Here is a 27,971-nt window from a genome sequence, read left to right as displayed (position 1 = left end):
TTGCTTTATTTTGATGAACAGGCATATGTTTTGACTGAAGTGTGTCCTTTTGCAAATAATCTGGGAGTCAAGAAGATTGAATGTTGTGTTTGGAAAAGTGTGTAAATCATTTTGAAAAAAGACACACAGTTAGTAAAATTGTATGTAAGCAAATGGAAAAAAAAAAAACTTTTCATTTTTAAACAGTAGCTCCCATTGTTACAAAGAGTAAGTGCTCCTGAGTAAAGCCCCTCCTAGCTAAGATTGCATCAACTCTCCTCTTTCAGGTCCGCATTTATGTTATAAGCACGGCGTTTGTCAGGTCATAGCTCACATCTCATTAGTTCACTGCAGTCAGACGACATGTCCGGAAGAGGCAAAGGCGGAAAGGGTTTGGGCAAAGGAGGCGCCAAGCGTCACCGTAAAGTCCTGCGAGACAACATTCAGGGTATCACTAAACCTGCAATTCGTCGCTTGGCTCGCCGCGGTGGCGTCAAGCGAATCTCTGGCCTGATTTACGAAGAGACTCGCGGAGTATTGAAAGTCTTCCTGGAGAATGTCATTCGTGACGCTGTTACGTACACCGAACACGCCAAGCGGAAGACCGTTACTGCCATGGATGTCGTTTATGCCTTAAAGAGGCAGGGACGCACTCTGTACGGCTTTGGAGGTTAAATGTTTACTTCGTCTCCCGGTAAAGACAAACCGAAAACGGTCCTTTTAAGGACCACCCACACTACTAAAAGTGTCGTTATCCTCCAAATCTGACAACAATGTATGAGTTTTGCGGTTCAAATGGTATTCCGACTGACCTCGGGGAATCTTTACAAAAGACCAAACCAACAACTTTAAGTTCAGTAAATGTCAGCAATATACCTAACTCAGGGGTGTCGAACTCATTTTAAATTAAAGTTAAAAGTTAAAGTATCAATGATAGTCACTAACACACACTAGGTGTGGTGAAATTAGTCCTCTGCTTATGACCCATCCCCTTGTTCAATCCCTGGGAGGTAAGGGGAGCAGTGAGCAGCAGCGGTGGCCATGCCCGGCAATAATTTTTGGTGATTTAACCCCCAATTCCAAACCTTGATGCTGAGTGCCAAGCAGAGAGGTAATGGGTCCCATTTTTATAGTCTTTGGTAAGACTCGGCCGGGGTTTGAACTCACAACCTACCGATCTCAGGGCGGACACTCTAATCCAGTGGTTCTTAACCTGGGTTCGATGGAACCCTAGGGGTTCGGTGAGTCGGGCTCAGGGGTTCGGCGGAGGTCAAGACACACCCAACTCATCGTGTGAACAAAAACTTCTCCCTATCGGCATATTACGGATACGGCAACAGCAGAAGTCAGACTGATTTGCAGGTGTGTAATTTGTTGTGAGTTTATGCACTGTGTTGGTTTTGTTCTTTGAACAAGGTGATGTTCATGCACGGTTCATTTTGTGCACCAGTAAAAAAAACATGGTAACACTTTAGTATGGGGAACATATTCACCATTAATTAGTTGCTTATTAACATGCAAATTAGTAACATATTGGCTCTTAACTAGTCATTATTAAGTACTTTTTAATGCCTTATTTGGCATGGCCTTATTATAACCCTAACCCTCTAACCCTGGCCCTAACCAAATAATTCTAAATTAAGTCTTTGTTACTTAGAATATGTTCCCCATACTAAAGTGTTACCAAAAACATATAACTTTGTCTTGAATTTGAAAAAAACAAAACATTTTATTTTTCACTAAAGAAGGGTTCGGTGAATGCGCATATGAAACTGGTGGGTTCGGTACCTCCAACAAGGTTAAGAACCACTGGTCTAACCACTAGGACACTGAGTAGGTTTTAGCTCAGGGGGCACAGAGATTAGGGCCGGATCAGGCCTGCGAACAGGTTTTAACAGGCCTGCGAACAGGTTTTAACCGGCCCGCGGGATGAGTTGGCCGAGTGTAAAAATGAACCTGAAATTTTTGAATGAACGAAACTGCTGTTCTAAATGTGTCCACTGGATGTCGCAAGCAATTCTTTATATCTTTGTAGATGATGCTACATATGTACAAAATAAACCACACGATGTTAGTACATCAGTCGAGGAAAATGATCAAACTACATAAATAACACACTGTTATCTTGATAGATTGAAAATTAAAGACAATGAGTTGACTGATGAACATTGTCCCATAATTTATTCATAAATATAAATAATGACAAATAAAATATATATACTATTAACCATAACAGCTAATTGTAAAAAAACAAAAACCCAACAACATTTTGATTTGTACAATTTTAGAATGTGCTTGTTCTATTTTAAAACAAAGAAAACAATCTGAAGTTGTCTTTATTCTTAAATTATCGTGCCGTGATTTTACCTGTCCGGCCCACTTGGGAGTATATTCTTCCCCATTTGGCCCCCGATCTAAAATGAGTTTGACACCCCCGACATAGAGGAAAATCTATTCCCAAGTGGGCCAGACTGGTAAAATCATGCCACGATAACTTAAAAATAAAGACAACTTCAGATTGTTTTCCTGGTTTAAAAAAAGAACAAGCACAATCTGAATACATACAAATCATGTTTTTTTCTTTGTTTTTTTACACTTACATGTTGCTGTTCATCGTAGTCTATCTTTATTTGTCGGGATTTGTACTTTTTGAATAAATTATGCGATAATATTCATCAGTCAAATAGGTGCGAGTCTGGCAGAGTTTTAAAATGCTCTCATTGGTGTAAAATTTTAATCTTTCAGAAGATGTAACAAATAGTAAGATCAAAATCAAATTACAGGATGTTATTAATTACTCATTTTCCTCAACTGATGTACTAACATCCTGTGGTGTATTATGTACACATGTAGCATCATCAACAACAAAACCTGTGAATTTGGACTCATTTCATGAATCACACATTTTTTAATGAATTATGTAACTTTTATCACAACCTTTTTCCAAAACAGATTATAGAATGTTAAATATAACGGTATACTCAGTGGCCTAGTGGTTAGAGTGTCCGCCCTGAGATCGGTAGGTTGTGAGTTCAAATCCCGACCGAGTCATACCAAAGCCTATAAAAATGGAACCCATTGCCTCCCTCCTTGGCACTCAGCATCTAGGGTTGGAATTGGGGGTTAAATCACCAAAAATGATTCCCAGGGGCGGCACTACTGCTGCCCACTGCTCCCCTCACCTCCCAAGGGGTGATCAAAGGGATGGGTCAAATGCAGAGGACACATTTCACCACACCTAATGTGTGTGTGACAATTATTGGTACTTGAACTTGAATGCATACATTTATCATTTGCTTTCAAAACGGTTACAAAAAAGTGGGACCCCAAAAATTGACTGTGGGACCCCATTTTTATGACTTGATGGCATTTTGAAAATTCCTAGCGCCAACACTGATGGAGTATTGGTGCCTGCAAAACAGCAGCAGGCGGCTGTGGCCTGCTGGCCGCTTCTAATACTAATCAAATATCCTCCCGGGGCCATAGATCATTCATTCACGGATCGGAACTGGCTAGAGATGTGCCGATAAATGCGTTAAAATGTAGTATCAGAAATTATCGGTATCTGTATATTTTTTATTTTTTATTAAATCAACATAAAAAACACAAGATACACTTACAATTAGTGCACCAACCCAAAAAACCTCCCTCCCCCATTTACACTCATTCACACTCATTCACACAAAAGGGTTGTTTTTTTCTGTTATTAATATTCTGGTTCCTACATTATGTATCAATATATATCAATACAGTCTGCAAGGGATACAGTCCGTAAGCACAAATGATTGTGCGTGCTGCTGGTCCATTCATAGTACTAACCTTTAACAGTTAATTTTACTCATTTTCATTAATTACTAGTTTCTATGTAACTGTTTTTATATTGTTTTACTTTCTTTTTTATTCAAGAAAATGTTTTTAATTTATTTATCTTATTTTATTAATAAAAAAAAAAAGTACCGTATTTTTCGGATTATAAATCGCACCGGAGTATAAATCGCACCTGCCGAAAATGCATAATAAAGAAGGAAAAAAACATATATAAATCGCACTGAAACTATGAAAAAAAACTGCGACTTATAGTCCAAAAAATACGGTACCTTATCTTCACCATACCTGGTTGAGTTGAGTTGAGTTTGAGTTTATTTCGAACATGCAAGCATACAACATGATACATCACAATCTCCAGTTTCTCTTTTCAACATGTTCGTTGTCCAAATTAGGCATAATAATGTGTTAATTCCACGACTGCATATATCGGTTGATATCGGTATCGGTTGATATCGGTATCGGTAATTAAAGAGTTGGACAATATCGGATATCGGCAAACAGCCATTATCGGACATCCCTAGAACTGGCCCGCGGGCCTTGACTTTGACACCCCTGTTCTACAGAAAGGCATTTTTTTTTTTAATTTCCATAGTGTTGTCTCTTGACAATTTAATGATTAATTGAAACCTGTATTTATAGATTGCACAGTACAGTACATATTCCGTACAATTAACCACTAAACCAGGGGAAGGGAACCGATGGCTCTAGAGCCAGATGTGGCTCTTTCGATGACTGCATCTGGCTCTCAGATAAATCTTAGCTGACATTACTTAACAGGATAAGTACTGAATAATTCCGCTGGTAATCACGATGTTAAAAATAACGTTCAAAATATAAAACATTCTCATGCATTTTTAATCCATCCATCCGTTTTTGACCGCACCTGTTCAAGAAGTCGCATTAATGGTATTTTATTTATTATTGGTTAGCTTCAGAATAACAATGTTATTAAAAAGAATGACATACTTATTATACTCAAAAAATGTTGGTCTTACTTAAAAATGCACGCATTTAGTTGTATTCAGTGTTAAAAAAATATTATATGGCTCTCACGGAAATACATTTTAAAAGATTTGGCTTTCATGGCTCTCTCAGCCGGGCAGCACGGTGGAAGAGGGGTTAGTGCGTCTGCCTCACAATACGAAGGACCTGAGTAGTCTTGGGTTCAATCCCAGGCTCGGGATCTTTCTGTGTGGAGTTTGCATGTTCTCCCCGTAACTGCGTGGGTTCCCTCCGGGTACTCCGGCTTAGGTTGATTGGCAACACTAAATTGGCCCTAGTGTGTGAATGTTGTCTGTTTATCTGTGTTGGCCCTGGGATGAGGTGGCGACTTGTCCAGGGTGTACACCGTCTCCCGCCCGATTGTAGCTGAGATAGGCTCCAACACCCTCCACGACCCCAAAGGGAATAAGCGGTAGAAAATGGATGGATGGATGGGCTCTCTCAGCCAACACTAAATGGTAACACCCGAATAAGTTTTTCACGTTAATCAATTCATGGTAAAATATGCTGGTTGTTAAAATGTGAGGCCTTGCATGTCGCAACCTGTTTAATAGCACTGATTAAAATGGTTAAAATGAAACAAATATATTTTATTCCCCAAAGAAAATACAAAGGTGTTTACATGATGATAACACACACCAGCCTGACTCCAACATGTCTCAATCAGTGTTCAGTGTGTTTGCTGGCATCACAAAAACAATGTCCTGTTGCACTGCTGCCATCAATGTTAGTCTTTTTGGGCTGGAAGCTTCTGAGTGGACATGTTTTGTCACCCGTCAGACATTTATTGTTGACTTGAGAGGGACTTTCTCATGTTTTATTGTCGAAATGAGCGAGGCAAGTCGCCGAGCGTTGCTGCTCACGTCAGTGAAGAAGTCCGCTTTGGAGGCTGTGCGGTCCAAATGTGGGAAATGTGCGCGTTTTAAACGTCGTAAATGTACGCAGACACTTGTCTGCTGTGAGGTGGAATCGTTTTTTGTGTCCAAAATAATTTCGACTGCGTCGTTTTATCGTTCTAAATGCGCGGAGAAAACACAGGGTCAGGACAGACTTGGCTGATTGAGTCTCCACGGTTCTCATAGTGCGTATAAGTTCCGCCCCTTTGCGCGGCAACATTCAGACCACTCACATCTCCCAGTGAACGACGACGAAAGTAAACAGAGAACATGGCAGAAGTCGCTCCAGCCGCGCCTGCTGCCACGAAGGCGGCGGCGAAGAAAAGGACCACCAAGACCGCCAAGCCCGGACTGAGCGTCTCAACGCGCATTCTCGAAATCGTGACCTTATCCAAGGAGCGCAAAGGTGTTTCCCTCGCCTCCATCAGGAGCTCCCTGGCCGCCTCCGGCTATGACGTGGTGAAGAACAAGAACCGTGTCAAGATTGCGGTCAAGACTTTGCTGGCCAAGGATATCCTGGTCCAGACCAAGGGCTCTGGCGCCTCCGGGTCCTTCAAGGTGAACACCGATGCGAAGAAGCCAAAAGCGCCCGCCGCCAAGGCAAAGACCACCGCCAAGGCAAAGCCCACCGCCAAGAAGTCTTCAGTGAAAAAACCCGCAGCCAAGAAATCTGTTGCTAAGAAATCTACCAAAAAAGCAACGACCCCCAAAAAGGTAGCAAAACCAGCGGCAAAGAAGACTACTAAAAGCCCGGCCAAGCGCGCTGCCAAGAGCACGAAGGTGGCCAGAAAAGCCCCCGCGGCCAGGAAGAGTCCTGCGGCCAAGAAGGCCCCCGCAAAGAAGGTGAACAAGCCTAAAGTCAAGACTGCGGCTAAGAAGTGAATCTAACCTGCACCTTGTCTACTAAAACGGCTCTTTTAAGAGCCACCACATTTCCTGATAAAGAGCAATACATCTTAGTGTGTCCACATTGATAGACCTTCATCTTATGGGTGCAATAATAGTGCATACTTCCATCTACTGTTTAGGCAACAGTAATTTATATTTATATAGCGCTTTTTCTCAAGTGACTCAACATAGTGAAACCCAATATCTAAGTTACATTTAAACCAGTGTGGGTGGCACTGGGAGCAGGTGGGTAAAGTGTCTTGCCCAAGGACACAACGGCAGTGACTAGGATGGCGGAAGCGGGGATCGAACCGGCAACCCTCAAGTTGCTGGCACGGCTGCTCTACCAACCGAGCTATACTGCCCCATCTACCATCTTTAATACAGAATTAGTCACAAATATACATGATGTATGTACATATGTTGTCTGTCTATCTGTGTTGGCCCTGCGATGAGGTGGGGACTTGTCCAGGGTGTATCCCGCCTACTGCCCGAATGCAGCTGGGATAGACTCCAGCACCCCCCCCCCCCCCCCCCCCCCCCCCCCCCCCCCCCGCGACCCTGAAAGGGACAAGCGGTAGTAAAAGGATGGATGGACAAATACATACCATAATATTTGTTGCAATCTAATCCTGTGTTATAAAAGCACTGCTCTGGATTTTTGGGGGAAATTTATTTAATAAAATCCAACACCAAGAATAGACATTTGAAAGGCAATTTAAAATAAATAAAGAATAGTGAACAACAGGCTGAATAAGTGTACGTTATATGATGCATAAATAACCAACTGAGAACGTGCCTGGTATGTTAATGTAACATATTATGGTAAGAGTCATTCAAATAACTATAACATATAGAACATGCTATACGTTTACCAAACAATCTGTCACTCGTAATCGCTAAATCCCATGAAATCTTATACGTCTAGTCTCTTACGTGAATGAGCTAAATAATATTTGATATTTTACGGTAATGTGTTAATAAATTCACACAAGTCGCTCCTGAGTATAAGTCGGACTATGAAATTATGAAAAAAACTGCGACTTATAGTCCAAAAAATACGGTACATGTTACAGGTTATATATTTATTATTATTGAATGTGTCAAATGTGATGAATATTTAATGGACCACAATGGAAACAAGCCTTTTGGCTTTTTGTGCCATCCATTTGCCTGTTTAAAGGGGAACATTATCACAATTTCAGAAGGGTTAAAACCATTAAAAATCAGTTCCCAGTGGCTTATTTTACTTTTCGAAGTTGTTTTCAAAATTTTACCCATCACGCAATATCCCTAAAAAAAGCTTCAAAGTGCCTGATTTTAACCATCGTTATATACACCCGTCCATTTTCCTGTGACGTCACATAGTGATGCCAACTCAAACAAACATGGCGGATAGAACAGCAAGCTATAGCGACATTAGCTCGGATTCAGACTCGGATTTCAGCGGCTTAAGCGATTCAACAGATTACGCATGTATTGAAACGGATGGTTGTAGTGTGGAGGCAGGTAGCGAAAACGAAATTGAAGAAGAAACTGAAGCTATTGAGCCATATCGGTTTGAACCGTATGCAAGCGAAACCGACGAAAACGACAAGAGTTGGGTAGGTATGTATAGCAAAGGAGTATGTAATATGTATAACATTTTGGAAAACTATTGCTAAATGAGTAGATACATGTCCATACTTATACATGAAACTAAATATACAATACATATTTTAAATATTGTGTCTTTTATGAAGGAGGAGCAGATTAATTATTCTCAAGAATTAATTTTGAATCTATAAAATCAGTAAAATAAATCACACTGCATACTAGTGCAATACATTACATTTGTAACTTGTGTAATTACGGGAAATTAATTGCATTGTAAATTAAACTACTGTGCATATGTATATATCCTAATGAACTTCAGTGCATGGCATAAAGTTTATTTTTGAAGTATTTTTAATTGATTCCTACTATAAAATCAAAACGGCCACAGAGTTCTTCAACGGTTGTCACGTGACTATAACATTTACAGCCGCGCATTTTTTCAAATACATCCAACCGTGCAAAACTATGTCAGCCAATCAGCAAACGGCGTTGTCACAGTATAATTTACATGACGTTACTATAAGAGTACAACAGGCGCCCTTCAGGGTTATCCGCTCGACAAACTATATTCACCATGCCCGACGCACCAGCAAAGTCTGCGCCCAAGAAGGGCTCCAAGAAAGCCGTCACTAAGGCTGCCGGCAAGGGCAAAGGAAAGAGGCGAAAGGCCAGGAAGGAGAGTTATGCCATCTACGTGTACAAGGTGCTGAAGCAGGTCCACCCTGACACCGGCATCTCGTCCAAGGCCATGAGCATCATGAACTCCTTCGTCAACGACATCTTCGAGCGCATCGCGACTGAGGCTTCTCGTCTCGCTCACTACAACAAGAGATCCACCATCTCTTCCAGGGAGATCCAGACTGCCGTGCGTCTCCTGCTGCCCGGTGAGCTGGCTAAGCACGCTGTGTCTGAAGGCACTAAGGCTGTCACCAAGTACACCAGCTCCAAGTAAATTGAATTATTAATTTACTCAACCAACGGCTCTTTTAAGAGCCACACACATTTACTGAAGGTTCACGTCGTTTCTGACTATGCTATCTACTATTATACACCCTGTAAAGTCACTATGTTGCCCTAAACTGACAATTTAATGCAGTTGTCTAGATTATAAGATCAGCACTAATGATTCGTATTCTCCGATCCCAATGGGTTTTTCAACAATATTGTTGCTCAAAGCAGTTATCTATTGATGAAATACACATTAAAAATAAGCTGATTATTATTAGTGATGGGATCGGCAGTTCTTTTGACTGTACTGAATCACTAGAATCAGTTCCTTAAATTGATTCGTTCAAAAGATTCGTTCACCGAATCCCCCCCCCCCCCCCAAAAAAAAAGGAGGGGGAGGGGGGGCGTGCGTAGTACAGTACAGCAGAGCCGGCCCAAGGCATAAGCGTACTAAGCGCTTGCTTAGGGCCCCGCGGCCACCAGGGGGCCCCCAAAAGTAATTAACAAAAAAATATTTTTTATTTTTTGCATGTACGAGTCTGACTGATGATTTCTAAATGATCAAAGATATATTATTGTACAAAAACACAATTTTAGGTCAACATTTTTGCACATTGCTGTTTCAGGTTTTTGTTACCAAAAATAATAAAGTGAATCAGAATCAGCTTTATTGTCCAGTTATGTTTAACACACATGGAATTTAACTTCAGTAGACTGCGCTCTCTTTGTACAAAGTAAACATTAAATATGAACAATTAACTAAAAATATAAACTAGTAATTAAAGACTAATATGTACAAGACTGATGAGACAAGATGACACTTTTACTGTAAATACAAAGCTTTATCACTTGGACTGTTCAACCCCAGGCCACTCTTGTAGCTGAATGTTTTCTACATTTTAAGATTAGGAACCATATGTGGCACTCTGGACATCATTCGTTCATTCATTGGTATTATTTATGTTCTTAACTGGGCCACCCCCATATCTTTATAAATGGCATGTCATTTGTAAAGACATGCCAGGCTGACAATAGGATAATGTAAACAACACTGCCAGAGCCGCAATGAGTTTATAATAGGTGTGTGAATGATCAATCAATATTATTGGCAGAAATAGAGGGCCCCAAAATCAAATTTTGCTTAGGGCCCCATGGAGGCTTGGGCCGGCACTGCAGTACAGTGTGCGCAGGTCGGCGAATCATCGAATCACTTCTGCAGCAGCAGTTCTGTGCGCAGGTCGGCGAATCACCGAATCACTTCTGCAGCAGCAGTTCTGTGTGCAGGTCGGCGAATCACCGAATCACTTCTGCAGCAGCAGTTCTGTAAATATGCAAACAAAAAGAAAATAAATACCTTCAAAATAAAACAAATAAATTAAGAGCCAGAAATGCCAACATAAAAACTAAATGTTCTGTAGCCTACGTTTAAAAATATAACAAAGAAAATATTAACTTAAATGTGCAAACAAAAAGAAAATAAATAGGCTACCTTAAATAAAACTAAACAAATATTAAACCAAGTGCCAGAAAAGCCAACATTAAAACTAAAATTTCTGTAGCTTACATTTAAAAATATAAAAATGGAAATATCAACTTAAATATGCAATAAAAAAGAAAATAAATAGCTTAAATAATATAAAAATCAAGATAAATAATAGCCTATGTATATGTACATACATTAGTTATTATTTTTTATTTTAAATCTTCTCAAACAGCCTGCCCTACACTTTACGCCCCGCCCCTCCCCCTCGCGTCGCTGCTGCTCAGCCTTGCCCTGCACTGATTTTCTTTCTGTCTCCTCTACTCTCATAACTTTATGTGTTGAGATAATGTGTGTGTTTGTTTTCATGTGGCTTGAGTCAACATTAGCCGTTAGCTTGGAGAATGAATGGAGAACGGATGCCAATGGCATGAAACATATCTCCGCAACGGGAGGAGAATCACTCGTGGCATTGGGGCAAGCAGAGCACAGAGCGAGAGCGTTGTCATTCACTGAGTGATTCATGTCGTTAATCCGCGGTGAACGAATCGTTCGCTCAGTCCCTCCCCCCGCTCCCATGATGAGTAGCTGGCTGCGTCGTTCGCCGACGTCACAGAATGCGCCAGTTCCACTCATACCCGCATGGTCGCGGCGGAGCTCAACTGAACTGAGAAAGGAACGAATCAGTTCAGGAAGTGATTCGGTTCAGTACGTTCACTCAAAAGATTCGTTCGTTCGAACGAATCGTTCGCGAACGACACAACATTAATTATTATAGTGATGGGATCGGCAGTTTTTTTGACTGTACTGAATCACTAGAATCAGTTCCCTAAATTGAGTCGTTCAAAAAATGTGTTCACCGAATCCCCCCCACAACCCAAAAAAAAAAATAGGAGGGGGGAGGGGCGTGCGTAGTACAGTACAGTGCAGACATTCGCAGGAGAAGCAGCAAATAGGGTGAAAGCGAGTCCCTACACAGCTCTGTGCATGCAGTACACCAGGCAGTGAGTGACACAGTCAGCACAGTTCAGTACGTGAACCTGAATCACTTCTGCAGCAGCAGTTCTGTGTGCAGGTCGGCGGCAGATCTCGGTGTGTGTCAGTTCGCGAACGACACAAGCCCTCAGCACCCAATGAACGACGCGCACAGTGACTGAACGAGAGCCTCAATGTGACGTCCTCCTCCGCGACACATTCAGTTCTCTGTGTCAGTAGGTTCGCGAGTCCTGATTCTGTCGTTCACTGAGTGATTCATGTTGTTAATCCACGGTGAACGAATCGTTCACTCAGTCCCTCCCCCCGCCCCCATGACAAGTAGCTGGCTGTGTCGTTCACCGACGTCGAGGGTTCAGTGAGTCACAGAATGCGCCAGTTCCACTCATACCCGCATGGTCGCGGCGGAGTTCAACTGAACTAAGAAAGGAACGAATCAGTTCATGAAGTGATTCGGTTCAGTACGTTCACTCAAAAGATTCGTTCGTTCGAATGAATCGTTCGCGAACGACACAACATTAGATTATTAGTAATGGTGATAATGGTTTGTTGTACTGACTGATTCCTGTGTGTCACTCACCAAAGGGAATCGATTATTAAATTAGAGAAAAAAAATGTGTCTGGGGGCCGGTATATCTGATTTTTAGGAACACTAATACAAAACCTCACAATAATGTCTGATTGAATTCTAAAAACGTTATGACAGACCGCATTAAAAAAAGGAATGGCATTTTACAATTTTTTTTTACTGAATGAGCAACCTAGAATGTACAGAATGTGGCATTTACAATATTATCTATGAACGATAAAACACTGAAAATTTACAACTAGGGATGTCCGATAATGGCTTTTTGCCGATATCCGATATTCCGTAATTGTCCAACTCTTTAATTACTGATACCGATATCAACCAAAACCGATATCAACCGATGTATGCAGTCGTGGAATTAACACATTGTTATGCCTAATTTGGACAACCAGGTATGGTGAAGATAAGGTACTTTTAAAAAAAAATTATAAAATAAGATAAATTAAAAACATTTTCTTGAATAAAAAAAAGTAAAACAATATAAAAACAGTTACATAGAAACTAGTAATTAATGAAAATTAGTCAAATTAACTGTTAAGGTTAGTACTATTAGTGGACCAGCAGCACGCACAATCATGTGTGCTTACGGACTGTATCCCTTGCAGACTGTATTGATATATATTGATATATAATGTAGGAACCAGAATATTAATAACAGAAAGAAACAACCCTCTTGTGTGAATGAATGTAATGGGGGAGGGAGGTATTTTGGGTTGGTGCACTAATTGTAAGTGTATCTTGTGTTTTTTATGTTGATTTAATTAAAAAAAACTAATTTTATCGGACATCTCTATTGACAACAGATGAATGTCAGACCCCCCTCTCGATCGACATATTTTACAATCAAGCGAAACGCAACAAAAATGAAACAAGCACCGTGAAATATGAACATGAAGGGTCTTCACTGGCTTCCAGTTAAATTCCACATTGAGTTTAACATTTTAGTCCTGACATTCCGTGCGTGGCATGGTGGGGGCCCTCAGTACATCACTGACTTGTTATGCCCCTACTCTTCAGGGCGCAGCCTCCAGTCTTCAGGCCAGGGTCTTCTAAAGATCCCCAAAACCCGTGGAGACCCGGTATTCCAGGATATAGCTCCCAGACTCTGGAACAATTGGCACCAATCCCTCTGTGATCTTGACTGTGTTGAAACTTTCATTTGAAAACCTATTTTTAGTAAAGCTTTTCGTTAATGCACCTTTTAACTAGTACTAGTAACTAGTATGTCATGCAAAAGTGCAGATTCCAAACAATGAAATAATTTGTATACTGTAGTTCAAGACTTACGGTCATTTGAAAACATCATTGCACATCATAATGGCAGCTACAGTTTTGATCTTAAAGATCTAAAAAAATTATTTGGGAATGTCCGGCGGGCCAGATTGAAAAGTTTAACGGGCCGCGTGCGGTCCCCGGGCCTTGATTTGCCCAGGTCTGGTTTAAGTTGTAGTTTTTGCCCAACACGCTTCTCTCTCTCTACCTGTTGGCTCTTCATGCAACTAATAATATTAACGCACAATTTGCAAACTGAATGAGATCGCTATATCGCCATTGTGGGACAGATAAGCCGTTGGGCATCCAAACATGCCTGGGTTATTTCTACTAACTGCAAATCAGTTCTCATCGTTCATTTAAAAGAGCCGTTCAAAAGACTTGACTCGTTCACGGACATCACATTGTTGACTGTGATGTTGTCTATAGATGGGATTTGTGGCCCTTTGATCTTGTGATCTTATTTTCAAATAAAAATACTGTCTTGCCTTTGTGGTTTTGGTTTTTTTTAATCAAGGGAATAATCATTGGTAGTAGTTATAAGACACAATGTAGTATTGAATTATTTAAAAATTACACACTTATTTATAGGTAGGAATCTTTCTGAAGTATTGGCTATAAATTGTTTGGTTTTCATTGTAAAAAAAACAAACATAAAGCGGTGCCATATCTCCATGCTTTGACAGTTACAATATTTTGAATTTACCTTTACCTAAAAAAACCTTTGTAGCAGAAGAGTATTTCAAAAATTCAGAAAGAAATCTCAAACAATAAAGTGTATGTGTGTAAAAAAAACTAGGGATGGCATTTATGGCTCTTTATGGGGAGCCGGATCTTGAGGAGCCGTTCTTTACCAAGTATATTCAAAAGACTTGCTTGTTTTAATATATATATATATATATATATATATATATATATATATATATATATATATATATATATATATATATATATATTTTAATTATTAATATCATCAAACAATTTCTGATAGCAGTTACAAGATAAGATGTAGATCAGAATAAGCCGAATTTACACAACAATTACTCTATGGGTTGGAATTTTCCTGAAATATTAGTTATAATTTTATTTTTGTTTTGTTTTTATTGTAAAAATTCCGTGAGATGTATGTATCCCCATGCGTTGACACAGATATTATTTATAAATTTCACTCACCTAAAAAAATAACGCCACACAACATAATTTTAACAATACAGAAAAAACATGCAGTAAGTAAAAACTACATGTATACTGAAAATGTTTCAAAAAAAGTATGCATAAGATCAGATTAAAAGTGATCAGTGATTTAAAATGCTACACATCCTTTGACTGACTAATTTTAAGTCCATTTGCCAGTTGGTTGACGCTGAATTGCTTTTGCATAAAAACGGCTCCCAAATTCTCATCATAAGCTTAAAAGAGCCATTTAAAAGACTTAACTGATTTGCGAGCGTCACATCTCTCGTAAAAAGATGAAATGAAACTTGAATACAAGTTTAACATGATAAAAACGTGTATACAAAATGTACAGTTCTACCCTACCTGCTGTGTATGCATGAAACACTTTACATATCAGAACAATGAACCAGAAAAGTGGATACAAATAAATATTAAGATTTAAAACTGAACAGATGTTTATTGGGATATGGTAAACATCTGTTCAGTATTTTAACATAAAACTGTTTGATTGTGAGGCATTAAAAGCCACAAAATGCAACGGGTCCATCAGACTCACAAACGCTGGCTGAGTAACAAATCAAATCAAATCAAATCAACTTTATTAATAAAGCAATATGAACATTACACAAGGGTTAAGACATGGATAGCTAGCTATCGGCTAAAGTCCAGCCCCAGTCGGCAGTGTTTTAGCTACTTCTAAATCACTAATCCTCGCCTCCATGGCGACAAATAAAGTATGTTTCTTACAAGTATCATCCCTGAAGGACGAGAATAGCTAAACATGCTTCACTACACACCGTAGCTCACCGGCGTCAAAATGTAAACAAATGCCATTGGTGGCTCTACTCCTAACATCCACTGTAATGATACCAAGTACAGTAGCATATCTAGTCCATACTACTATGATTATGTCAATATTTTTTAGCATCACATCTTCTTTCATTTAAAAAAAAAAATGTATTATGTTTATGAACTCAGGAAAAATGTACCTGGACACTAAATCTATAAGTATACAATGACTTGGATTAATAAATTGCTTGCCATTCACAATGTAACATCAAAACAGCCAAACGTTTCTTTTCAACGGTTGTTGCACTGCCGCGCATTTTTAAAACCGCCTCCCAGTGCGAAACCATTTCAGCCAATCAGCAAACGGCGTTGTCACAGTTAAATTTGCATGACGTTACTACAAGATCACAACATGCATCCTTCAGGGTTATTCGCTTGACGAACACCAGTCACAATGCCTGAGCCACAAGCAAAATCTGCACCCAAGAAGGGCTCCAAGAAAGCCGTCACCAAGGCTGCCGGTAAGGGCAAAGGAAAGAGGCGAAAGGCCAGGAAGGAGAGCTATGCCATCTACGTGTACAAGGTGCTGAAGCAGGTCCACCCTGACACCGGCATCTCGTCCAAGGCCATGAGCATCATGAACTCCTTCGTCAACGACATCTTCGAGCGCATCGCGACTGAGGCTTCTCGTCTGGCTCACTACAACAAGAGATCCACCATCTCTTCCAGGGAGATCCAGACCGCCGTGCGTCTCCTGCTGCCCGGTGAGCTGGCTAAGCACGCTGTGTCTGAGGGCACCAAGGCTGTCACCAAGTACACCAGCTCCAAGTAAATTGCTCTCTCAATTTACACAACCAACGGCTCTTTTAAGAGCCACACACTTTTACAAAAGACTAATTCCTGCACAATGTGTGACTGATTATTGTTCACTTTATGGAAATTCACAGTTAAAGTGTGTACAATTGACTCATGTGCCTGTTAGAGTGTCACAATCCAGGTGTAGAAATGGCCGTTAATCACATCTAGGGTGGTTCAGCATTCTCTACAGTTTTGATTATTTCATTCGGTGACAGCTCAGAAAAAACGCTCTTCTGCATAAATCTGCAAACTCATAGTATGGGCATTTTAATAATACCGTCAAAATGCACAATGGGCATGAGTAAAATGCATGTGTGTGTATAGACAAATTAAGCCCCTGGAATTAAAATCTAAACATGTCAATTATCAATACCATTCTATCAAAGTTTGTCTATATCTAAATTTAAAAAAAACCTCAAGTGGATCAATAGTTTATTAATTAAAAAAAAAAACATGAAACCTATATATTGTATATGTGTATGCTTGAGCTATTGTGTAATCAAACAAACCAGAAAAGTCAATTAAAATAAAAATAGTTTATCAAGCCAAAGTTAACTTATTTTTGTTTTCACAATACTGTTATCTTTTAAAGTTGTGCGGGTTTATTTAAATGATAATTACTTGTTAAATATGTGCGCGCACCCCTCGCAACGGTTGACGGCGACACTTTTTTTGGGGCGGTATAGCTCGGTTGGTAGAGCGGCCGTGCCAGCAACTTGAGGGTTGCAGGTTCGATCCCCGCATCCGCCATCCTAGTTACTGCCGTTGTGTCCTTGGGCGAGACACTTTACCCACCTGCTCCCAGTGCCACCCACACTGGTTTAAATGTAACTTAGATATTGGGTTTCACTATGTAAAGCGCTTTGAGTCACTAGAGAAAAGCGCTATATAAATATAATTCACTTCACTTCACTTCTACAGTGGCCAATCATGTGCAACGTTCTACACATGCGCTCTGTGATGCGTGAATCGCGTCACCGCCCATGTGCGCGCTTTTGCGCATGCGCTGTGTGACAAGTAAATCAAGTTAATCAATTGTATCTTATCACTTCGGTGCGCGACTCACCAGACTTAGTAAAAATAATCACGTTTACCGTCACTAGATCACTGTGATGAACCACTACATGCGGAGTATGACAGCAGGACCAAGGCCAAAAAATGAAAGGATAACAACACTCAGGCGGTGAGCTGTGCCTATGTTCTCTATAAAATGCACATTTAAAAGTCAACATGTCTCATATAAGAGCCTTTCTTCTGACTTCAGAGTCCACATCTTCCAACTGTTTCCCACAACACTATGCATGCGTGTATATAGTCCTGTATTCATATATTTCAATACACGCACATACAAACCCCGTTTCCATGAGTTAGGAAATTGTGTTAAATAAATATGAACGGAATACAATGATTTACAAATCCTTTTCAACCCATATTCAATTGAATGCACTACAAAAACAAGATATTTGATGTTCAAACTCATAAACTTTATTTTTTTTTGCAAATAATTAACTTAGAATTTCATGGCTGCAACACGTGCCAAAGTAGTTGGGAAAGGGCATGTTCACCACTGTGTTACATGGCCTTTTCCTTTTAACAACACTCAGTAAACATTTGGGAACTGAGGAGACACATTTTTTAAGCTTCTCAGGTGGAAATCTTTCCCATTCTTGCTTGATGTACAGCTTACCGTATTTTCCGCACTATTAGCCGCACCTAAAAACCACAAATTTACTCAAAAGCTGACAGTGCGGCTTATAACCCGGTGCGCTTTATATATGGATTAATATTAAGATTCATTTTCATAAAGTTTTGGTATTGCAACTACGGTAAACAGCCGCCATCTTTTTTCCCCGTAGAAGAGGAAGTGCTTCTTCTTCTACGCAAGCAACCGCCAAGGTAAGCACCCGCCCCCATAGAACAGGAAGCGCTTCTTCTTCTACTGTAAGCAACCACCCGCCCCGGTAGAAGAAGAAGAAGCGCGCGGATATTGCGTTTCATTTCCTTTGTGTGTTTACATCTGTAAAGACCACAAAATGGCTCCTACTAAGCGACAGGTTTACGGTTCATGAAAAGACGCAATCTCTCCATCCGCACACGGACTACTATTTCACAGCAACTGCCTAAAGACTTTCAAGAAAAGCTGGCTACTTTCCGTGCATATTGTAAAAACAAGATAGCTGAAAAAAAGATCCGGCCAGAGAACATTATCAACATGGACGAGGTTCCACTGACTTTTGATATTCCTGTGAACCGCACTGTGGATACAACGGGAGCACGTACGGTGAATATTCGCACCACAGGGAATGAGAAGTCATCCTTCACTGTGGTTCTAGCTTGCCATGCTAATGGCCAGAAACTTCCACCCATGGTGATATTCAAAAGGAAGACATTGCCAAAAGAGACCTTTCCAGCCGGCGTCATCATAAAAGCTAACTCGAAGGGATGGATGGATGAAGAAAAGATGAGCGAGTGGTTAAGGTAAGTTTACGCGAAGAGGCCGGGTGGCTTTTTTCACGCAGCTCCGTCCATGTTGATATACGACTCCATGCGCGCCCACATCACGCTGGTTTTTAATATATTATTAAAGTTTGACTGACCTATCCGACTGTTTTTTTGACATTCCTTTAGCGCAGTTAGATGCGGCTTATAACACGGGGCGGTTTATAGGTGGACAAAGTTTTGAAATATGCCGTTCATTGAAGGCGCGGCTTTTAACCCAGGGCGGCTTATGGTGCGGAAAATACGGTAAGTTGTTCAACAGTCCGGGGGTCTCCGTTGTGGTATTTTAGGCTTCATAATGCGCCACACATTTTCATTGGGAGACAGGTCTGGACTACAGGCAGGCCAGTCTAGTACCCGCACTCTTTTACTATGAAGTCACGTTGATGTAAAAATTCCTTGCAATAGCTGGTTGAGAAAGGATTTTCTTAAACTGTTCAACAATTTGCTCACGCATTTGTTGAAAAAGTGGTGACCCTCGCCCCATCCTTGTTTGTGAATGACTGAGCATTTCATGGAATCTACTTTTATACCCAATCATGGCACCCACCTGTTCCCAATTTGCCTGTTCACCTGTGGGATGTTCCAAATAAGTGTTTGATGAGCATTCCTCAACTTTATCAGTATTTATTGCCACCTTTCCCAACTTCTTTGTCACGTGTTGCTGGCATCAAATTCTAAAGTTAACGATTATTTGCAAAAAAAATAATGTTTATCAGTTTGAACACCAAATATGTTGTCTTTGTAGCATATTCAACTGAATATGGGTTGAAAATGATTTGCAAATCATTGTATTCCGTTTATATTTACATCCAACACAATTTCCCAACTCATATGGAAACGGGGTTTGTACATAAGTTCAGATTATGATAGCCATAAAACAATATTTACACACATGAGAAAGGCACATAAACATGTTTCAGAGGTGTCCACAAAAGGGACAGCGCCCATACAATTTGATTACCATAAAACCCAACAAGACAATGTTATATATTTGTACTTGATAATAGATATTCTGTTTAATTTATGAGTCTGATCAAGCATTTTAACACACAATCAGATATTATAAGCAAGCAATGCATGGTTGAATTTCCTCTTAATTTCTGTTTGAGATCAAAGGAGTGTGGTATAATTATTAGAGAATTGCTTGGATTCTTACTTGCACATACGTATGTGTGATTCTTGAATTGAAAAAAATATTTCGACACACATTATATTTTTACAACATAATATACACTGTGTTGTCCTGAAGTCAATTGTTAATATTATTTACATAATTACCTGATAATATTTTTGTATTAGTGACTGCAATGCTAACATTTGGAGCTAAAGTTGTTTTTATTTATTGTATGCTATATAATCGGTAAACAGCAGTTAGATGATGTCACTTCCGCTAAATTACTTCCTGTTGGTTGATTTGTGGTATTCGTTCGAAAGCAAGTCATACATGTTGCGGTCTTCTGTAGTAATTTCTGTTGCCACCCTACACAAAGCAGCGAAGAAGCAATGCCGTACGTTGTCTTTAACAAGTTAACATGTCAGACACTTTAAAAAAGTGTAATAGTGCCGATATGTTGAATAGAATTGTCGAATTAGATACAATGTGTTCAAGTCATTCAGGCAGACGGGAGTCTCCCTCTGCTGGACACTTTGGGACATTACAGTTACATTTTTGTATGTCATTGTAGACAAATATGTATAGAGCAGTGGTTCTTAACCTTGTTGGAGGTACCGAACCCCACCAGTTTCATATGCGCATTCACCGAACCTTTCTTTACAGAAAAAAATATATATATTTGTTTTCAAATTCAAGGCAAAGTTATGTTTTTTTTACTGTTGCACAAAATGAACCGTGCATGAACACTTTGTTCAAAGAACAAAACCAACACAGTGCAGGAACTCACAACAAATTACACACCTGCAAATCAGTGTGACTTCTGCTGTTGCCTTTGAGAGACCAGTTCAGATATGCGTGGCTTCACCTTGACAAGTGCCACTCTCATGTCATTTTAAATGATAAATGATAAAATACAATTATTTATTTATTTTCACAAACAAGTCTGTTCCTTTTCTTCGTTTTCCACCCAGACATACAATACTAGTACACAGGTCATGAAAAACAATATTTTTTGTTATTGTCATTGTAAGTGGACCAAAACACTTATATTAGAAAATAATCTCATGGAAATGACAGTTGTCATTTGATTATAATAATAAAACATTTACTTTGTTATTTAGTCAGGTTTGGACATGTGTGCTCACATGTGCTCCACTGAATGCTCAAGGAGTTTTTGCGTTTGCTCACGCATATGGAAAATTAGAGAGAACATTGTTTGAGGGTATCCATAATACGCCGCATAGGGAGAAGTTTTTATTTACACAATGAGTCGGGTGTGTCTTGACCTCCGTGGCGGAGCCTCCGCGGCGGAGCCTCCGCCGAACCCCTGAAGCCGACACACCAAACCCCTAGGGTTCGATCGAACCCAGGTTAAGAACCACTGGTATAGAGGCAATAAGTGTGTTTGTGTCTCTTTGTTCTTTTCAGTTTTTCACCATCTTGTCTGTGAAGAAAATGTCAAAAGTAAATGGTCAAGCTTACAACGACGTTCTCTTCATAGACTCCGGTTTGGCTTGGTGTTGAGTCGGCGTTTCTACACATCTCACGAGAACACTAAAATACACGATAGTGTATTATTATAACATGATATAGTTTAATATAGGCATGTTGACGTAATAACGCCAGAGGTCGCTGATGATTGGCTCAAGTCTCAGTCTTCTCCTCCAATAGTTGATTAGCTTTAGCTCACGTGATACTCAAATGGACCAATCAGCGCTCTCAAGTCTGATATAAAAAGGGCAGCTCGCTCTCTCTTCCTCCACAATACTCTACTGTACTACACAATGGCAAGAACAAAGCAAACAGCGCGTAAGTCCACTGGCGGCAAAGCTCCACGGAAGCAGCTCGCCACGAAGGCTGCCCGTAAGAGTGCTCCAGCCACCGGCGGTGTGAAGAAACCTCACCGTTACAGGCCCGGTACCGTGGCTCTCAGAGAGATCCGTCGCTACCAGAAGTCCACCGAGCTGCTTATCCGCAAACTGCCCTTCCAGCGCCTGGTGAGAGAAATCGCACAAGACTTCAAGACTGACCTGCGCTTCCAGAGCTCGGCCATCATGGCGCTGCAGGAGTCCAGCGAGGCTTACCTGGTGGGCCTTTTCGAAGACACCAACCTGTGCGCCATCCACGCTAAGAGGGTCACCATCATGCCCAAAGATATCCAGCTGGCCCGACGTATTCGCGGCGAGAGAGCATAAATCGCTTCTCTTCCATCTCAACGGCTCTTTTCAGAGCCATCTCACTTACTAAATGGGCGATTCCTAATCGACGTTTTATTATATCTATTCAGTGCAACAAATTCAACCAACATTTGACCGATTTATTCTAATACAAGACAAGTGCTTGTATTTCTCCACCCCTGGGAATTTTTTTTAAATTCAAGTACCCCCTACCTAATCAGAGCAAAGCTTTATTGGTTGAAAAAAACATATAAAGAAGTAAAATACAGCACTGTCATCAGTTTCTGATTTATGAAACTGTATAACAGTGCAAAATATTGCTCATTTGTCGTGGTCTTTCTTGAACCATTTGGAAAAAAAGGATTACAAAGGATTTTTGAATTGTTGCTATTTTTAGGATATTTAAAAAAAATATCACGTACCCCTTGGCATACCTTCAAGTACCCCCAGGGGTACGTGTACCCCCATTTGAGAACCACTGCTATAATGGGATACAGCATCCATTTAGATGCATATTATCCAAAATTTGTAAATAGAAAGAATGGATTTTGTCATTATGTTTGCATATAGCAAGATTAAGGACTCTAAGGTGCGGTAGTGGGAACAAATACGGGAAAAAAATAAATGACACAAGAAGTAATAAAGATAAAACTAAGAATTGAAATAGACTACTATCCAATAAAAAATAGCAATCCTGTACAATATACAAAACACTGTACAATATACAGAACAAGAAGAGTACCGGAGTGATAATCAGTGTCGGATGTATTGCACTCGAAGGGTAAGTGGTGAGGACAGCGGAAAAGATCATCAGGACTCCTCTTCCTCCTATCCAGGAGATCGCAAAAAGCCGCTGCCTGACCAGGGCTCAGAAAATCTGCAAAGATTCCTCCCACCCCCACCAAGGACTGTTTTCACTGCTGGACTCTAAAAAGAGGTTCCGAAGCAGAACCTCCAGGTTCCGTAACAGCTTCTTCCCTCAGGCCGTAAGACTCTTGAACGCATCATATTTAAATTATCCCCTCAACTCCCCCCAAAATGGATTATCTCGCTGGAATAAAAAAGACAACATAACATACATCCATAAACGTGGACGCATGTGAAAAAGTGCAATATATTTATCTGTACAGTAATCTATTTAAATATATATATATTTATTTATTTTATATATATATATATATATATATATATTATTTTTGTATATATATATTTATTTATTTATATATGCACCTTATTGCCTTTTTGTCCTGCACTACCATGAGCTTATGTAACGACATTTCGTTCTTATCTGTGCTGTAAAGTTCAAATTTGAATGACAATAAAAAGGAAGTCTAAGTCTAGTCTAATATTGCACAGTAGGGTATTAGGGTAGGATATTGTATAGATTTATGATGGATGTTTATTTCAATTCATAACAAATATCAAAAGTCCGCTTAAAGTGGTGGATGTGGGAGTTGTTCCATCCTGCATTTAATTTCCTTAAAACCTCCAAACACCTCCTCCAGGGTTGTGTGCGTGCGTGTGTGTGTGTGTGTGTGTGTGTGTGTGTATATATGTAAGGAACTAACCGGCACCTTTTTTTATATTTACGTATTTTGATTATTTCGAGCATAAGCGGCACATTAATTTAAAAAAACACATCCTGATGTTCGCTGTTTTTTTATGGACGTCGCTGATTACTGCTCACTGAGCCAACCAACAAAACATCACCGTACAAGGTCGGCTGTCATCAGGATGCCAGCTGCTCGGATGTTCATTTATTCCCATTTAGATCAATGACTTGCAACACTCGCGAAGAAAAGGGGGGTGGAACTGAGCGTCTTTTCGTGCAGTTCTCACCATTTCCGGATCTAAATTAGCTGTCAAAGTGTACCAAATTGTCGGAATATGTCATCATCCTTCTACTGTCAGGGTGAGAGGCATGATTGATGATCTAGAATAAACTTTCACAATGTCTGAGTCGAGGAAGCAACTTATTAGTCGATGTCAACGTAGGCACACAAGTAATCATATATAAATAGTCTGCGTTCGCACTTATAACAATATCACTAATTCTTGGTTAATATTCAAATCATGACATGTTAATGGAGTATTGATGGCGCTTTTCCACTCTCCCAATATTTTGGCATCTGCACTTCTTCCATATCATCTTAAATAATTCCAATTATCTTTTTTAGCATGGTTTCGGGTAGTTTCCGAAACATGATATAGCTTTTTAATTTTGTATTCCGTTTATTACCAGTATTAATTAATTAATATTAATATCAACATCCATAACGCTTTACTAATTCTCTTTTTTAACCATCACGTTTTTATTTGTATGTAAAATGTTCTTTCACACTTGCAAACTTTTCCCCAATGTGTTTGCTTTTTCCTTATCACTAATTGCTATTCCTCCATTTCCTTCTTTTACCGGTATTTTTTAAAATACTTTTTTTTACCACTCATCTTCTTTAACATTGACCACACTAGCAATACCTCCTCGATGCATTGTGTTTGCTATTCCACCATGGGACCATGTTCTTTTACCCCCCAACTGACCTGAATTAATTACTTTTTTCTGCTGTGTTTAATATTTGCTTGGATATATTTATTGCACATGTCTCAATATCTTCCTCTACTGAGATTATTTTAGCTGATGTTCGACATTCTTCCCTAAATTTTTCCCAATCGGCTTTTTCATAAAACCACTTTTTATGTATACCGGTCTTCCTTGCACAGTTATGTCTACATTTATGGAGCACTTTATTGGGAAGTGATCACTTCCAATACTTGTTTTCCGATAACATTCCAGTCACCGGAGCTAGCCAATTTGTTTGATGCAAGCGTTATTTCAATACAGGACATTTTATTTGAACGTATATTCATTCTTGCACCATTACCATCATTAAAGCACACTAGCTGTCTGACATCCATAGGTTCTTCCACAACTTCTCTATTATTATTTGTTTCCTTGCGTCCCCATCACCTATTATGTGCACTCAAATCACCACACCAGAGCTCTCTATTACCTTGTTTCCTTATCATTTTCCAAGGTTTCCAGAATTAATATTTTACATGGATTATATGTATATTTACAACCGTAATATTCCCATTTGGTTGATATATTTCCATGACTACAAATTTGATTTCTGTTTCATTTGTTATTTTCTTAAATGTTAATCCTTCCCTCACAAACGTTGCATATCCTCCACCTTAATTTATGCTTTCTCGGCCATCATCTCACTGAATCATAACCATGTATGACAAACTAGGTCAGGGTGGAGTCAGGTTTATTGTGTTCGTCTTATATCAGGTATGGCTTTATTTTCACTAATGAATCTTCTGAGTTCTTGACCCTTGCATTCCATTGTAAAATGTGAAGCACCATTATGGTTTGAACTATTACAGGGAAGTTATCCATCTTGGTTCAGTCAACATTCTGTGAATGTGTTCTGCTTTTCATTCGTTAATTCCTAAATATTGCTTTGCTTCTTCTACAACTGTCCTATTGTGTCACTTTTCCTTTCGTGTCTTGTCGTCAAATTAATAATCTTACATATAAATGCAGCAAAACTTTTTCTTTTTTACCATCATGATGTCTTCTTCTATGTTACATTTATGATTGCATGTTGGCTGTGAAGGATCAAACCATTTTTGCTGAGATCTTGTAAGGTTTGCTCTCTGGGCAAGGCCTACAGTCTCTTTTATGAAATCCCCCCCCTGGTTTACTTGCATCTCTGTTGGCCTGCTTTCTGTATATCCAATGTTCTCGACAGCCTCTGCAAACTATACTTTATTTACCATCTTGTTACTTTTTTTCTGCATGTTTTTGAACTGCGCATCCCGCATATGCTGCACTATGCTCCCCACCACAGCTACAGCACTTTAGCTTAGCATCTTGAGTACAATTTCTTTCTTCATCTTCCCCTCTTTCACACTTTGCACACCTTAGCTTTCACTGGCATTGTTGTATTGTGTGTCCCATTCTTTGGCATTTGAAGCACCGTAGCGGTTGGGGTATATATTCTCTAACTTTATAGTTTATACAACCAACTTTTAGCTCAACAGGCATTGGTTTGTCAAACACCAATACTACGGAAAGACTGTCACTTTTCACGCCTCCTCAACTTGTCTGAAGTCAGCGGCTTTCATGTCCCAAAAAGTCGCTAGATTTGTCGCTAGTCACTTTGGAGAAAAAAATCCCTCGGAAGAGTTGGGAAGTCACTAGTGTAGCGACAAAGTCGCCAAGTTGGCAACACGGTACTGAGGTGTGTGTGAAAGAGAGACCAGACATGCCTTATGCGTCTTCTGATTGGAGATAGAAACGCCAAGATCCGCCTTCCTTGGTTGGTTAGATAAAGGCACAGAGGATCATGGTTTGGTCTGGGATTAGTTATCTGGGTCAAACAATTAGAGTAACTAGAGCCACGGCAAGGTGCGAGGACCAAAGTTTATCATTATGAAAAAAATAGTGAATAGGGAAATATAGGCAAGAGAAATGTCAAGTACGCCGCATAGCGTGTGAATGTCACGCTCAAAGCATGAGGCTTAGCAGCTCTGTAAATTAGATCTGTAAGATTCATGTAATATAATAAGCATGGCAATTGAAATAAAATATAGGTCTATAGCAGTGGTTCTCAAATGGGGGTATGCGTACCCCTGGGGGTACTTGAAGGTATGCCAAGGGGTACGTGAGATTTTTTTTAAATATTCTAAAAATAGCAACAATTCAAAAATCCTTTATAAATATATTTATTGAATAATACTTCAACAAAATATGAATGTATGTTCATAAACTGAACATCAAATCAAGTAGGCTATTCCATTCATTACAATGCAACAATGCAATATTCAGTGTTGACAGCTAGATTTTTTGTGGACATGTTCCATAAATATTGATGTTAAAGATTTATTTTCTTGTGAAGAAATGTTTAGAATTAAGTTCATGAATCCAGATGGATCTCTCTTGCAATCCCCAAAGAGGGCACTTAAGTTGATGATTACTTCTATGTGTAGAAATATTTATTTATAATTGAATCACTTGTTTATTTTTCAACAAGTTTTTTTAGTTATTTTTATATCTTTTTTTTTCCAAAAAGTTCAAGAAAGACCACTACAAATAAGCAATATTTTGCACTCTTATACAATTTAATGAATCAGAAACTGATGACATAGTGCTGTAGTTTACTTCTTTATCTCTTTTTTTCAACCAAAAATGCTTTGCTCTGATTAGGGGGTACTTTAATTAAAAAAATGTTCACAGGGGGTACATCACTGAAAAAAAGTTGAGAACCACTGGTCTATAGTATAAATTATAAGTACATGCAAGAATGCGGTCTGTACTCAAATCAATGTGTATGATTTAATGTACAATTAAGATGTGTTTGTGTATACGTATGCATGGTGTGCAGAAATGGGTTATTGTTTAGTTTAATTTGTCTTTCTTTAAAATATGGTATTGATTGTAGTTTTAGTTTGTGTGGTGGAAAAAAAGAAGCAATATTAAAAAGATATAATGTATTTTTTGCTAGATCATTGCAATAAGAAAAACCAAAAGGATTTGTATCTTATTGAAAACGGTTTGACCAGCATGTCATATTTTACATTTGTGTGTGAAATGAAGTGAAGTGAATTACATTTATATAGCGCTTTTTCTCAAGTGACTCAAAGCGCTTTACATTGTGAAACCCAATATCTAAGTTACATTTAAACCAGTGTGGGTGGCCCTGGGAGCAGGTGGGTAAAGTGTCTTGCCCAAGGACACAACGGCAGTGACTAGGATGGCGGAAGCGGGGATCGAACCTGCAACCCTCAAGTTGCTGGCACGGCCGCTCTACCAACCGAGCTATACCGTCCGTTCGTTGTTGACGACATTTCCAAAAATCATAAATATAGAATTATA

At 39.5% G+C, this 27,971-nt stretch overlaps 5 protein-coding genes across 5 annotated transcripts; all 5 read left to right on the top strand.

Annotated features, from left to right (window-relative positions):
• The first annotated feature begins 342 nt into the window (after nt 1-342).
• On the top strand, nt 343-679 carry LOC133623811 (histone H4). The gene has a single exon (XM_061987220.2). The coding sequence runs from the start codon at nt 343-345 to the stop codon at nt 652-654; it is 312 nt and encodes a 103-aa protein (XP_061843204.1). The 3' UTR covers nt 655-679.
• Nucleotides 680-5,703: 5,024 nt separating this feature from the next.
• LOC133623555 (histone H1-like) lies at nt 5,704-7,001 on the top strand. The gene has a single exon (XM_061986768.2). It carries the CDS (start codon nt 5,976-5,978, stop codon nt 6,585-6,587), a length of 612 nt encoding a protein of 203 aa, XP_061842752.2. The 5' UTR covers nt 5,704-5,975; the 3' UTR covers nt 6,588-7,001.
• Nucleotides 7,002-8,757: 1,756 nt separating this feature from the next.
• LOC133623556 (histone H2B-like) lies at nt 8,758-9,323 on the top strand. Its single transcript, XM_061986770.2, has one exon. The coding sequence runs from the start codon at nt 8,764-8,766 to the stop codon at nt 9,139-9,141; it is 378 nt and encodes a 125-aa protein (XP_061842754.1). The 5' UTR covers nt 8,758-8,763; the 3' UTR covers nt 9,142-9,323.
• A 6,434-nt stretch (nt 9,324-15,757) lies between these two features.
• LOC133623557 (histone H2B-like) lies at nt 15,758-16,517 on the top strand. Its single transcript, XM_061986771.2, has one exon. It carries the CDS (start codon nt 15,891-15,893, stop codon nt 16,266-16,268), a length of 378 nt encoding a protein of 125 aa, XP_061842755.2. The 5' UTR covers nt 15,758-15,890; the 3' UTR covers nt 16,269-16,517.
• A 5,171-nt stretch (nt 16,518-21,688) lies between these two features.
• Nucleotides 21,689-22,162, top strand: LOC140679841 (histone H3-like). The gene has a single exon (XM_072916142.1). It carries the CDS (start codon nt 21,695-21,697, stop codon nt 22,103-22,105), a length of 411 nt encoding a protein of 136 aa, XP_072772243.1. The 5' UTR covers nt 21,689-21,694; the 3' UTR covers nt 22,106-22,162.
• The last annotated feature ends 5,809 nt before the right edge of the window (nt 22,163-27,971 follow it).

The sequence above is a fragment of the Nerophis lumbriciformis genome, linkage group LG26, assembly GCF_033978685.3.
Source record: "Nerophis lumbriciformis linkage group LG26, RoL_Nlum_v2.1, whole genome shotgun sequence".
Classification (NCBI taxonomy): Eukaryota; Metazoa; Chordata; class Actinopteri; order Syngnathiformes; family Syngnathidae; genus Nerophis; species Nerophis lumbriciformis.
The sequence above is the reverse complement of the archived record's forward strand: the minus strand, read 5'-3'. Positions and strand labels throughout refer to the sequence as shown.

Excerpts from the sequence above, each read along its gene's own strand:
- LOC133623811 (XM_061987220.2), top strand. The coding sequence starts at position 343 with ATGTCCGGAAGAGGCAAAGGCGGAAAGGGTTTGGGCAAAGGAGGCGCC.
- LOC133623555 (XM_061986768.2), top strand. The coding sequence starts at position 5,976 with ATGGCAGAAGTCGCTCCAGCCGCGCCTGCTGCCACGAAGGCGGCGGCG.
- LOC133623556 (XM_061986770.2), top strand. The coding sequence starts at position 8,764 with ATGCCCGACGCACCAGCAAAGTCTGCGCCCAAGAAGGGCTCCAAGAAA.
- LOC133623557 (XM_061986771.2), top strand. The coding sequence starts at position 15,891 with ATGCCTGAGCCACAAGCAAAATCTGCACCCAAGAAGGGCTCCAAGAAA.
- LOC140679841 (XM_072916142.1), top strand. The coding sequence starts at position 21,695 with ATGGCAAGAACAAAGCAAACAGCGCGTAAGTCCACTGGCGGCAAAGCT.